This window comes from Liolophura sinensis, chromosome 13 (genome assembly GCF_032854445.1).
Source record: "Liolophura sinensis isolate JHLJ2023 chromosome 13, CUHK_Ljap_v2, whole genome shotgun sequence".
NCBI classification, from domain to species: Eukaryota; Metazoa; Mollusca; class Polyplacophora; order Chitonida; family Chitonidae; genus Liolophura; species Liolophura sinensis.
In genome coordinates this window covers 2,755,536-2,770,331 of record NC_088307.1, presented here as the reverse complement: position 1 = coordinate 2,770,331, position 14,796 = coordinate 2,755,536, and the positions used below count along the sequence as shown (strand labels likewise).

Here is a 14,796-nt window from a genome sequence, read left to right as displayed (position 1 = left end):
GGACAAGTAATACCAGTAGGCATGTACAGTCATTATAAACAGTGTATGGACTGGACAAGAAATACCAGTAGGCATGTACAGTCATTATAACAGTATATGGACGGACAAGAAATACTAGTAGGCATGTACAGTCATTATAACAGTATATGGATTGAACAAGAAATACCAGTAGGCATGTACAGTCAATATAACAGTATATGGATTGAACAAGAAATACCAGTGGGCATGTACAGTTAATATAACAGTATATGGACTGGACAAGAAATACCAGTAGGCATGTACAGTCATTATAACAGTATATGGATTGAACAAGAAATATCAGTAGGCATGTACAGTCATTATAACAGTGTATGGACTGGACAAGAAATACCAGTAGACATGTACAGTCATTATAACAGTATATGGACTGGACAAGAAATACCAGTAGGCATGTACAGTCATTATAACAGTATATGGACTGGACAAGACATACTAGTAGGCATGTACAGTCATTATAACAGTATATGGACTGGACAAGAAATGCCAGTGGGCATGTACAGTCATTATAACAGTATATGGACTGGACAAGAAATACCAGTAGGCATGTACAGTCATTATAACAGTATATGGACTGGACAAGAAATACCAGTAGGCATGTACAGTCATTATAATTCACATCCCTGCAAACATGGAAACCATGGGCTTTTAGATAATTTAGAAAATTACAATCCGCAAAGTTGGCGGAGGCGTAAGGCGACATATATTGTTTTATGGGTACATTGACACTACAAAACTGAAAATGAAATCTTTTTTTATTTTATTTAACCTTAAGCTTTTTGTGAATTTCCTGTGTTTCACAGCTTTTTTATTATGTAAGTATGTCTTCTACAGGAAGATAATATTGAAATAGTTCATATTTTCCACAAATTAGACTATTTTCAAGTATTATTTTTATAGCCTCCAACGACACACAAAAAAAGATTTGTTCTGCTGTAAAACAACAATTTAAACTGGTGTGGCCTAGGCCCACTGCACTACATGTACAGGTAAGTTAACCAAGTCTGGACAATATTTTGTACTACATGTACAGGTAAGGTAAACAAGTCTGGACGATATTTTGTACTACATGTACATGGAAGGTAAACAAGTCTGGACGATATTTTGTACTACATGGAAGGTAAACAAGTTTGGACGATATTTTGTACTACATGGAAGGTAAACAAGTTTGGACAATATTTTGTACTATGTGTACATGGAAGGTTAACAAGTTTGGACGATATTTTGTACTACATGTACATGGAAAGTAAACAAGTTTGGACAATATTTTGTACTACATGGAAGGTAAACAAGTTTGGACGATATTTTGTACTACATGTACATGGAAGGTAAACAAGTCTGGACGATATTTTGTACTACATGTACATGGAAGGTAAACAAGTTTGGACGATATTTTGTGCTACATGTACATGGAAGGTTAACAAGTTTGGATGATATTTTGTACTACATGTACATGGAAGGTAAACAAGTCTGGACGATATTTTGTACTACATGTACATGGAAGGTAAACAAGTCTGGACGATATTTTGTACTACATGTACATGGAAGGTTAACAAGTTTGGATGATATTTTGTACTGCATGTACATGGAAGGTTTGTGTTTGTGTCCCAAATCAAATTAAAAAGGTGCACTAAAAGTCTTCCATATGCGAAAAGGTTGAGGATTACATGATATGTTGAAAAAAAACGGGCTAACAAATGACAGTGTTTATGAAATGTTCTGCCCAAGTACTCACCTGAGCGAGCTTTTGCTCTCAGCTGTACACTGTACAGGTAACTTTCCATCGGCATGTTTCATCACCACTTGTTCCTGCTAGAGTAAGAAAACAAAATTATGTATATACAACAGGGAATTATCATCTTCTCACAAATGTATCTTCCAACCATAATTTAAAATATTTTTTTTTCAACCTTTTGGTAGTATATTAAATACCTGTACTTGTCTTGAAATATTTCCCTTTCTACTGAGTGATGTAGCAACTCTAACAAATGACATAAGGTGATAAGTTACTCAATATTTCGATTTTATTTGAACCATTTTCAAGAATGTTGGTTTTATTTAAACATCATATTAAGAACGAAACCCTTGAAAATGGTTTAAATAAAATCGAAATATTGACAACTGTATGGCCGTGCAGCATCAGACAAGAGGCAGGCCAGGGGCTTGCTTCAGGCAAATTGCAGGATGTGTACATTATGTGACTCCAGATTCCCAATGATATACTGACAGCTCTATCAGCATGGGCCCAGCGTACAATCAGTTTCTTGGACAGCGCCAGCTTCCCATTCAATCCCTGTATTGCTCGACTTGCCTCCTGAAAAAGAGTCACGCATTTCTTATTTACTGTACTTCCTGGCCACATTTCATTATATTGGGAAAATTGTTGTATCCAATCAATTTCTGTCTTTAAAGAATCGGAATACAATAAATAAAATAAACACAATAAAATAAAACAAATATAATAATAATGTATATATACAATATAATATATTGGTAAGATTATTGCATCAAATCAATTTCTGTCTTTAAAGAATCACCATACAATAAAATAAAATAAAGCCAACAAATCTGAAAATGTGTTATCCTTTTCTAATAAACTATATGGGTCATTTGACCTCATATCGCTCCCAGAAAATGCATTCAAAAATGTTACATTTGAAGAGTTTTCATCCATTTCATCTACCAAAGCACACAGTGTTTTGTGAAAGGGAGTATACATTTGCATGCAGTGCCATGAAAAGTATGCTCATGGAATACATGTACATCATAGTTCATAAGTTCATTTGACCTAAGGGAGTGCTTTATTATGTACTGACACACGTGACAATCAGACTGATAAACAATCTTCCTATCTGTAAACACAATCTATGTTGGGAGTGGTAAAGTTTAGGGTTCTGTTTTGGTCACATGATGGGAGAATTCGACGGTAGTTCAATGAAAAATCTGAGAAGTGAGTGAATATACAATGGTAATGCACTACAACTCCCTTATACATGTATGTTTCTTGTTTGATTCGACAATGTAGTGTTGCTTTATTTAATACCTTTTGCTTTATTTAGTGCCTTTTGCTTTATTCACTATTTACTGGATCACAGCTTATCTCCATACCTGAAACTTTTTCACACATGATGGAGGTTATTTTTCCGGGTGGAGGAAATCAATGGCTGGGGTTAATCACTGACCTATAAGCAAATTAATCACAAAATATCCAACATAAGGCATACAGATATGCACACTTGGTGGAAGACAAATGATCTCCAACAAACAACAAACTGCTTACCAATCCCCTGTCCAAAGCCGAGTCTGAACTGGCACCTTGAGGCCTAGCAACTGAAAGACAAGCCCCTTTATACCTTATCAGAATGCAATGTGAGAATCCCACCTGACTCTTTATACTATAGCTAAGGTTTTCCTCCCCAACCCAGAAAACCACCTGGCCTTACCTCTGGTGAGTGGTAGCTGACAAAGCAGTATCCCCGGGGTTTACCCTGATCAGGCCCAGACTTGTGGTACAGGAAGTCAAACTTGTCCAAGGAGCCGTACTTCTGTAGGAGCTTCAGCAAGGTGAATCTGGGGTGAGGTAGAGAGAGAGAGAGAGAAAACATAAGATAATGACGAGGCCTCCATGGCCTAGTGGTTAGCATAATAACACCATACAATGACCCAGTCCGGGCCTCACACCAATGCATTATCACTGTGAGTTCAAGTCCAGCTCATGCTGGTTTCCTCTCCATCCCGTACATGTACATGGGAAGGCCTGCCAACAATCTGCAGATGGTTGTGGGTTCTTTCCACTTTATTATGTTGGCTATAGTTGTATAAGTCAAATATTCTGGACTACAGAGTACATTTTGGCATTCAAAACCTCTGTCTCTTTGGGATCAGCATGAGAACAGTGATTTGAACATGCTTCACGTGGCACAGTCATGCAAAGGGTCAAGAGTTACCTGCCCTTGACCATACACAATGAAGGCCTTGCCTTTAGGGCATACATGTAGGTATACGTGAGAGGGAAATAACTTCATTACTGCATGGGCAGTGTACATGTAACTGGACAAAGTATATGGATCAACGCTGATGTGTAAGAAACGAAAGTTGTACTAAAATCTCAGGTATCATTCACTGCATATACAAAATCTGAAATCTTAACAAAAAACCTACTCCCATCCCAAAAGTTGCCAGTTTGAGTCCCACCAGAGTATTTGTGGAATTATTGACTGATTGAAGTTACACCACATTTCTGATGATTTAGTTCAGCAATAGGGCTGTGCAGTGTAAGCATCAATGTCACAGTGGAAATCCACCCCACCAAACACTCACCCCTCCCCCCGCCTCCCTCCCTCACCTACTACCAACACCATGACAAACAATCAAATTCAAATTTGAAATATCCTAAATGATTTCGTCTATGATTATACTTTCTATTGATTTTTAAAAGATGTTCTGAGGTTTGCTTAACTGGAACATGGGATGATATTTTACTGGAAAATTATATGTTTCAGCACCAAAAATAATATTTTGTGACATTTATTTGCCCCCAAAAATGCACTTCTTTTGGAGGACACAGTTGAAGTATCTTCCAAATACAAGACCCTATTTCTTCAGAGCTGCTTGCTATTAAACTTCAGCATTAACTATGGCTGTTCCCCGCTCTAAAAACATCAATAGAACATCTCTATAAACATCATCAGAACATCTCTCTAACATCGACAGAACATCTCTATAAACATCACCAGAACATCTCTATAAACATCATCAGAACATCTCTCTAACATCGACAGAACATCTCTATAAACATCATCAGAACATCTCTCAAACATCACCAGAACATCTCTATAAACATCATCAGAACATCTCTCAAACATCACCAGAACATCTCTATAAACATCAACAGAACATCTCTATAAACGTCACCAGAACATCTCTATAAACATCAAGAGAACATCTCTATAAACATCAACAGAACATCTCTATAAACATCAACAGAACATCTCTATAAACATCATCAGAACATCTCTCTAACATCGACAGAACATCTCTATAAACATCATCAGAACATCTCTATAAACATCATCAGAACATCTCTCAAACATCACCAGAACATCTCTATAAACATCATCAGAACATCTCTCAAACATCACCAGAACATCTCTATAAACATCAACAGAACATCTCTATAAACGTCACCAGAACATCTCTATAAACATCAAGAGAACATCTCTATAAACATCAACAGAACATCTCTATAAACATCAACAGAACATCTCTCAAACATCAACAGAACATCTCTATAAACATCATCAGAACATCTCTCAAACATCAACAGAACACCTCTCTAACATCAACAGAACATCTCTATAAACATCAACAGAACACTTCTCTAACATCAACAGAACATCTCTATAAACATCAACAGAACATTTTTATAAACATTATCAGAACATATCTATAAACATCAACAGAACATCTCTATAAACATCACCAGAACATCTCTCTAACATCGACAGAACATCTCTATAAACATCAACAGAACATCTCTCTAACATCATCAGACCATCTCTCAAACATCAACAGAACATCTCTCTAACATCATCAGAACATCTCTCTAACATCAACAGAACATCTCTCAAACATCAACAGAACATATCTATAAACATCAATAGAACATCTCTATAAACATCATCAGAACATCTCTCAAACATCAACAGAACATCTCTCTAACATCGACAGAACATCTCTATAAACATCAACAGAACATCTCTATAAACATCAGAACATCTCTCAAACATCAACAGAACATCTCTATAAACATCATCAGAACATCTCTCTAACATCATCAGAACATCTCTCAAACATCAACAGAACATCTCTCTAACATCATCAGAACATCTCTCAAACATCAACAGAACATCTCTATAAACATCAACAGAACATCTCTATAAACATCATCAGAACATCTCTCAAACATCATCAGACCATCTCTCAAACATCAACAGAACATCTCTCTAACATCATCAGAACATCTCTCTAACATCATCAGAACATCTCTCAAACATCAACAGAACATCTCTCAAACATCAACAGAACATCTCTATAAACATCATCAGAACATCTCTCTAACATCATCAGACCATCTCTCAAACATCAACAGAACATCTCTCTAACATCATCAGAACATCTCTCTAACATCATCAGAACATCTCTCTAACATCATCAGAACATCTCTCAAACATCAACAGAACTCTCAGAATCAGACAAAATGTGTAACATAGTCAGGGACAAAGTCTTAGGTAGAATGCAGAGTTTCCCAGTTACATCAGGGTGATGTCCCTTTACGGCATCGTTGGGTAAGTTGATAAAAATTAACAGACGATGATATACATATACAATAATGGCAGTTCTCTAAAAAGAAAAATTTACACTTCATCAACTGAATTATTTTGTAGTGCTGTTGAATGCATAAAGGTCAAAATCTTGTCAGCAGTTCATTGTCAGTACATACACCTCCTGGTCCATGGTATCAGTAAACCTCATTGTCCGGATGAACTTTCCTACCTGTCATGGACATGTGACAAACTTACACATTATACTGGTGGCATTAAGACGAGGTGGTCTTCAACAAACAGCCACAAATGCCATAGCCTTGTCAGCAAGACCCCACAAATAGGGGAATACAAATTCTATGTCCTAGCCTGGAATTAAACTTTCACAAATTGTGTAATAAATCATAGATTTGTATCACATGTGTGTCTTATGTCAGTTGTCAAACATCAAACATATGTCTGCATGCATATAAATCATAGACTTGTATCACAAATGTGTCTTATGTGTAAGTTGTCAAACACCAAATAGATGTCTGAATAGATGTATAAATCATCCAACAATACTTTGTGCATACTTTGTACCAGGCATTGCAGCCATTTCAATGGCCCTCTAAGATAACTGGGCCACCACGCTGTTTTAACTGAAAATGAGCCTTGGTTTATCAGCGGGTATACCAGACTAAAGCATGGTGAGGTATTGTTGCTGAGATTACCATTCAAAGCAGAATTACGAATACAACATTGATCTTGGATTTACAATACATTCAGGCTCCAAGACACTTAAGGGAAATGCACCCGACAGTGTTTTACACATGAAAATTTGAAACACAAGACAGTCAATTTCCGTTTATCATAGTGTTATCATTTTAAAACATTACCAATGTGGAAATCCTAACTGACCTGTCAAATGTACAGTGTGCATGTGCATACGATCTACCAATATGCAGTCTCTGAAAGTTTTAATGCCAGAGAATCACTGGTTGATGCTTCATAATTGTAACAAGAAGGCCACAAGATACCCGTACTAGACGAAAGTGTTGAGTAAGCAGATGTAATTAACAATCCCGGTGAACACTCTATAGTCTCCAGGGTTTTACACATGGCCCCAAGAAACAAGTACAATGCTATCTTCATCAATCAGAAAGCCCAAAAAATACCCCCAAAGATTGTAGAAAAGAATGAAAAGAAAACATAAATTTTCACATAAAATGACCTATGGATATGTATTAAATATAGCAAGTAAAACAAAATATTTCAAATGTCTGTAGCATGGATATGTGTGCAATACGAGCCTAATACACATGTACATCTGCCTGAAAATATTAAAACGTATACAGGTTTAGAAACTACAATTTATTATGTATTACATGTACATGTATATGTACATGTAGACTATATCTTTGGCATTAAAGGGACACAGACTCAACACTGATTGGTTGACAGTGGAGACAGGATTTCCTGGGTTAAATCTTGTAGCCTAGGTTGCGCTTTAATAAATATGCCACAAACTGTACCTAAAACTCAGCTTCGGCAAGACACAGCATGGACACACTATTGGCTCTCAAAACCAGCCATTCAGAATCGCTTCTGTAACTCTTTTAAAATTTCTAAGATTTATATTCGATATTCATAAAAAGACAGTAAAATCTGAACTGCTGCGCACTTGTTTTGCTTTTTCATTTGGTCAGGCTTGATCAGTAAGCTATTTTCATTCAGGTACAAGTATAAAAAAAATGTTAGATAAAAACAACAAACTGACCCTACATTTACCATAACAGGTTTATCCAAGATTATAACGGCTTCAGGTACTATATTACGTATGAGTACTGTACTTCGTATAAAGTGTAGCATATTTCAAGTGACACATTTCGTTTCATTCTCATCCATTCCACTCCAAAGTAATTTCTTATCAGGAAAACTTTAATAGGTGTAAGCATCAAATGTATCATTTCCCTTTGTATGCTTCTCAAAGTGGATATTTACATACCAAATTTTAGGTGAAATGCTCTACATATATTCAAATTATTAGAAACATTATGGTACACAGCTACTGGTATTAACACCCACACCTTAGTGGTACCATTATTGGGAACATTATGGTACACAGCTGCGAGTATTAACACTCACACCTCAGTGGTACCATTATTGGGAACATTATGGTACACAGCTACGAGTATTAACACTTGCACCTCAACGGTAACATTATTGTCCACAGCTACTGGTGCGAACACTCACACCTCAGTGGTACCATTATTGGGAACATTACGGTACACAGCTACAAGTATTAACACTCACACCTCAGCGGTACCATTATTGGGAACATTATGGTACACAGCTACAAGTATTAACACTCACACCTCAGTGGTACCATTATTGGGAACATTATGGTACACAGCTACAAGTATTAACACCCACACCTCAGTGGTACCATTATTAGGAACATTACGGTACACAGCTACAAGTACTAACACTCACACCTCAGTGGTACCATTATTAGGAACATTATGGTACACAGCTACTGGTATGAACACTCACGCCTCAGTGGTACCATTATTGGGAACATTATGGTACACAGCTACTGGTATGAACACTCACGCCTCAGTGGTACCATTATTGGGAACATTACGGTACACAGCTACTGGTATGAACACTCACACCTTAGTGGTACCATTATTGGGAACATGATGGTACACAGCTGCGAATATTAACACTCACACCTCAGCAGTACCATTATTGGGAACATTATGGTACACAGCTACAAGTATTAACACCCACACCTCAGTGGTACCATTTTTAGGAACATTATGGTACACAGCTACTGGTATGAACACTCACACCTCAGCGGTACCAAAAAAAAAAAATACACCACAAAAAATGTGAGGAAATTTTCCCTGCTTTTTAATAACAGTTAGTGCTGGGTTACAGAAATGGCTTGAGAAAAAGTCCCAGCTTAGAAAACTTTGTAACCTGTCACTCAGTTGCTAACACATATGTAGCAATGAACACCTTCACAGTATCATAGGCATACATGTACATGCCCTAAATCCCTTATAATGTCACAAATGTTCCCATCACATGTTTTGTATATGGCTGGTGAACTCATTCTTCACTGCAGATAAATAGCCATTCAAGTATTTCATAAATGTGCCTTTTATGAACATATCCAATGCTTAACATTATGTAGCATTGTGATACATTGTTAATGGATATCATTTATTTGTTTATTTACTTGGTGCTTTATGCCATACTCTAGAGTATTTCATTTATACCACAGCAGCCAGCATTATGGTGGGAGGAAAGCAGGCAGTGCCTGGGGGGAAACCAACGACCATCTGCAGGTTGCTGGCAGACCTTCCCAGTTGCGGCCGAGGACATGGATATAAAAATCCACCCTTAATTGCTGAAGTGTAGATCACAGAGTAGATCGGCTCTAGATATACTGTACAGGAAAGTCCCTTAATTCTAACACCACAGATTAAAACTGATGGATTAAGCATTTAACATTTCATAATTTATTTCGCTCATGTTTCTTCGCCATACGCGATAATATTTCACTTATACAATGATACGTAGAGGCCTCAACCATCAGGTTGCTGGCAGCGCTTCCCACATACAACCAGGGACAAAAAGCCAGTCTGATCTGGACTTAAAACTCACAACAAATGCATTTGTGAGAGGCCTTGAGTCACTGCACTGGATTTGCACTGTAACATATTCTGACACAGAATCCCCACATGTTGTAAAGCATAAAAAAACAAAGTTAGACACAGTATCTATATTGTTTCATCCTGTATCAACAACAGTTTAAATTGTTATGTTTCTGTCTTGCTATAGTGCTATTTTGATGCCAATCCCCCCACAGGGAAGAAGTAGAATATTAGCCACTATGCTGACTTGAGCCAGTGATGTGAGAACTTAAGTCACATGGTTGTTTTGGCAGAAATGCCTTTGACACCTGTCTATTTAACAGCTTGATGTAACCCATTCCTGCTTACATGTTTATCCACATCTCCTGACTAGCCAAACAAAATTTGCAATTAAGTGTCAAAAAACAGAACTTTCTACAAAGAAATGACAGAATGACTTTAAATGTTTCTGTGTGAAATAGAGAACCTGACCCTGAAAGAGTAGGTTAATCAAGGTGCTTAACCCAGTGGATAGCTCAGGTAACTCAGGTAGTTCAGGTAGCTCAGTTAACATGCCAGTCAGCAAAGAAGCTTGTGTACCCGAGGCCAAATCCGTTAAGGATCTTAGAGCTATGTGAATGCTACAGATGAGCTGTAGAGGTAGGAATGTGGAAATGTCTGTTTGAATGCCTAACTTTCAAACCTAAGGCTTCAATTTACCTGTGCACATCTGACCAATATTGCCATTTAAGGTCACGCATGCTCAGATAATGACTGATTCAGGTGTCCAATCATGGCAAACAATACAAGTGACATCACCTGTTCAACAACAAAATTACATTTATGTACCTGTACTTGTAAACAGCCACTTCTTACTGTCACTTAATTTATCTTTATGTCTTTATATCGTCATGTAATGATTTTTCAGTATACCTTTTCTACAAAAAAATCAAATTATAAAATGCATTTTCAAATACATGTTCATTAAAAGTACATCTATCCATTCTCTGCATCCAGTGTATACTATACCTTCTTAACTGTTAGAAAATACTTGGTCAATCTACTTGCATATGCAGTATGACAAACATGCCCAGGTGTATTCTGCAAGTAACATATAACACCTTATTATGGAAGGGGGTGGGGTCTAACACACTATCATGGCTAAAAGGCGAAGTTTCATTGCAGATGATAGATTGAGTATACATCTTGCATAATTGTAACGTCTTAATCACATCATTTCAAGTCATGTTAGCTTGCGAAAGCCCCCACCTTATCTCGTTAAAATGCAAGAGACCTGACATGCCGACTCGGCTCATTGTCACCGCGGTCTCACAAATAGTGAGACTGGCGGAATGTACAAATTCCTCGTCCAAGTCGGCAATCTCATCACACAATAATCGTCTCGCTGATGAGGTCATTTTCGCAATTGTATTGTGGCTATGATTTTAGTAAAAAAATCAGCATCTAAAAGATGACTCACTCTGTAATCCTCGTGTCCAGGTTACCAACCCATAGCCTGCAGATGTCTCCCCTGTCAGACATCTTCTCATCAGGAGGGGGAGGTAGTGGTGGTTGCTGTCAAATACAGAGACAGTACATTAAGTAAAAGGAAAGATAAACATGTACCTCTATGCTAATGCCCACTTCATAGTTCAATTCTGATTCACTTGGTTTACCCCATACATGATGTACATGCCCGTCTCTTCAAGATTATTTGAATTATGCTACGGCGACCATGCCTGATTGGATGTTCCTTGGAAACCCTGAAACATTCCATCATGCATGGACACAGTGCAGCACTGGCACATTTTACAGAGATGCTGATAAATGTTTCACTTAGCTAATTAATTATCACAGAAAATCATGGGTAATAAACATGTCTACAGAGAGAGACACACACACACCATGTACATGTACATACATGTATATTCAAGAACAATGGTGTTTGGCTAACAGACGAGGAGCTGAAAGATAGAATTGAAAAGTATAGAGAAGTGAAAGATGAAGGATGAAGTAGTGAACTATGTTCCCTGGTAACATTATAGTATGTTAGACAAAAGTCTCATCTGCACAGCAGGTGTACATGTAAATTATGCATGTCAACAAAACCTGCTTTTGAACTCGCTGAAGCAGAGTTCTGACATTCACTTTATTTAAGTGGACAATGCGTGTAATCTACGTCCATACATGTATGTTCGAGAGCAAAGATGTCTGTAGAGCATGGGTAAGACGTCAAGTTCCTGCATGTCGCTGAACTGAGAGCATGGGTAAGACATCAAGTTCCTGCATGTCACTGAACTGAGAGCATGGGTAAGACGTCAAGTTCCTGCATGTCGCTGAACTGAGAGCATGGGTAAGACGTCAAGTTCCTGCATGTCGCTGAACTGAGAGCATGGGTAAGACGTCAAGTTCCTGCATGTCACTGAACTGAGAGCATGGGTAAGACGTCAAGTTCCTGCATGTCGCTGAACTGAGAGCATGGGTAAGACGTCAAGTTCCTGCATGTCACTGAACTGAGAGCATGGGTAAGACGTCAAGTTCCTGCATGTCACTGAACTGAGAGCATGGGTAAGACGTCAAGTTCCTGGATGTCGCTGAGCTGAGAGCATGGGTAAGACGTCAAGTTCCTGCATGTCGCTGAACTGAGAGCATGGGTAAGACGTCAAGTTCCTGCATGTCGCTGAACTGAGAGCAAGGGTAAGACGTCAAGTTCCTGCATGTCGCTGAACTGAGAGCATGGGTAAGACGTCAAGTTCCTGCATGTCACTGAACTGAGAGCATGGGTAAGACGTCAAGTTCCTGCATGTCGCTGAACTGAGAGCAAGGGTAAGACGTCAAGTTCCTGCACGTCGCTGAACTGAGAGCAAGGGTAAGACGTCAAGTTCCTGCATGTCGCTGAACTGAGAGCAAGGGTAAGACGTCAAGTTCCTGCATGTCGCTGAACTGAGAGCAAGGGTAAGACGTCAAGTTCCTGCATGTCGCTGAACTGAGAGCATGGGTAAGACGTCAAGTTCCTGCATGTCGCTGAACTGAGAGCATGGGTAAGACGTCAAGTTCCTGCATGTCACTGAACTGAGAGCAAGGGTAAGACGTCAAGCTCCTGCATGTCAGTGAGCTGAGAGCATGGGTAAGACGTCAAGTTCCTGCATGTCGCTGAACTGAGAGCATGGGTAAGACGTCAAGTTCCTGCATGTCGCTGAACTGAGAGCATGGGTAAGACGTCAAGTTCCTGCATGTCGCTGAACTGAGAGCAAGGGTAAGACGTCAAGTTCCTGCATGTCGCTGAACTGAGAGCATGGGTAAGACGTCAAGTTCCTGCATGTCGCTGAACTGAGAGCATGGGTAAGACGTCAAGTTCCTGCATGTCGCTGAACTGAGAGCATGGGTAAGACGTCAAGTTCCTGCATGTCACTGAACTGAGAATACTGATAAATAAAGGAATTAAATCGTATTAATAATGTCAATGAAGATCTTTATACCCTAAATGACCTAAAATTTTGTCCACAAAAGTGCATTTTAAGAGGCAAGTAAATGTCACAAAATATCATTTATGGAGGTGAAACTAACAATTTTCCAGTAGAATATCATCCAATTTTCCAAGCAAACCTCAACACCTTTCTATATCAATAGAACTCTCACAATCAGGAAAAAGGAGCAAGTTAGTTGTTTAGGAAATTTATGGTCATTTTGGGTTGACGAAGACAGAAGCATAATAGTAACTAAGCTTTTCTTTTTTATAGGGGCGAAAATGAAGAGCTTAACAAACTGCAGAAGAATAAGCATTCACTCTTCCAGGAATTCAGATTCAATTGAGCGCTGAATAAATTAACTGACCCCATTACACAAATATGACACATTTTATGACGTATTTAGGGAGACATAAACAAATAGCTTTCGTCAGCAGCCACAAATAAACAGTCCTATTCATGAGCACTCAGCTGTAGCAGGTGAAAAATAGTCTTCTTTCTAATTTTTAGCTTTGACAGTAAAATCTCATCTAATGTAGTACCTTACTGCTTAGCACCCAGTATTGTTTTAACATTAAGGAATAAACTTCTTAATTTAAAGAGCAAAAAAATTAACTACTAATTTGACTATATATCCTAAATGATCTAAAATTTTGTCCAAAAAGGTGGACAAGGTGAATAAATGTCACAAAATATTGTTTTTGGTGCTGAAAATTTATAATTTTCCAGTAGAATATCATCTCATGTTCTCCATGTAAACCTCAAAACAACTTTCTAAAATAAACAGAACTCACAGAATGAGGAAAATGGCCAAGTTAGTCAAGGGTGATATTTATGGTACTTACAGAGCAAGAAAGCACCTGGAGGAAAATATGGCCCTATACAACTGGTAAGGCCATTATTTATTCATTCTTAGTTTCTTATGACCCTATTTAAAAAAAAGGAGACTCTTAGTGTGATAAATATTAATTTTCAAACAAAATATTGATGTGAATTTGGAGAAAATTCTGCTTAAAAGGGTTGTAATCCTACATGTATGTATTTTAATTATTTTGCCTGACATATTGCGTGTGAGATGGTTTATGGGAAACAAACAACTTTAGATGTTTTGATGTGGAAGTTACGTGGCGTGTGGGCACGTGATAGATCTAATATCATTCAGATTAACAAAAGATAATCTTTGCTAACACATGCTGTTTGTAAAGTCACATAAAATTTCTTGACACAGAAAAAATTCATGGATCCCATAATATCAATTGCTTCGAGTGACAGTGCAACAAATATGCTCTTCATATACATGCATGTACATTTAACCTGGCACAAGTAAAATTTAAATATCTGTGA

At 37.9% G+C, this 14,796-nt stretch overlaps 1 protein-coding gene across 1 annotated transcript in view; it reads right to left on the bottom strand.

Annotated features, from left to right (window-relative positions):
• Window positions 1-1,208: 1,208 nt before the first annotated feature.
• Window positions 1,209-14,796, bottom strand: part of LOC135480694 (probable RNA-binding protein 18) — a 31,913-nt gene continuing 18,325 nt past the window's right edge. The window contains exons 2-5 of the mRNA XM_064760595.1: window positions 11,466-11,560; window positions 3,480-3,606; window positions 2,264-2,350; window positions 1,209-1,848 (exon numbers count right to left, since the gene is read on the bottom strand). Of these exons, the coding sequence (XP_064616665.1) occupies window positions 1,768-1,848; window positions 2,264-2,350; window positions 3,480-3,606; window positions 11,466-11,560 (390 nt within the window). The 3' untranslated portion in view covers window positions 1,209-1,767. The remainder of the gene's footprint in view (window positions 1,849-2,263; window positions 2,351-3,479; window positions 3,607-11,465; window positions 11,561-14,796) is intronic.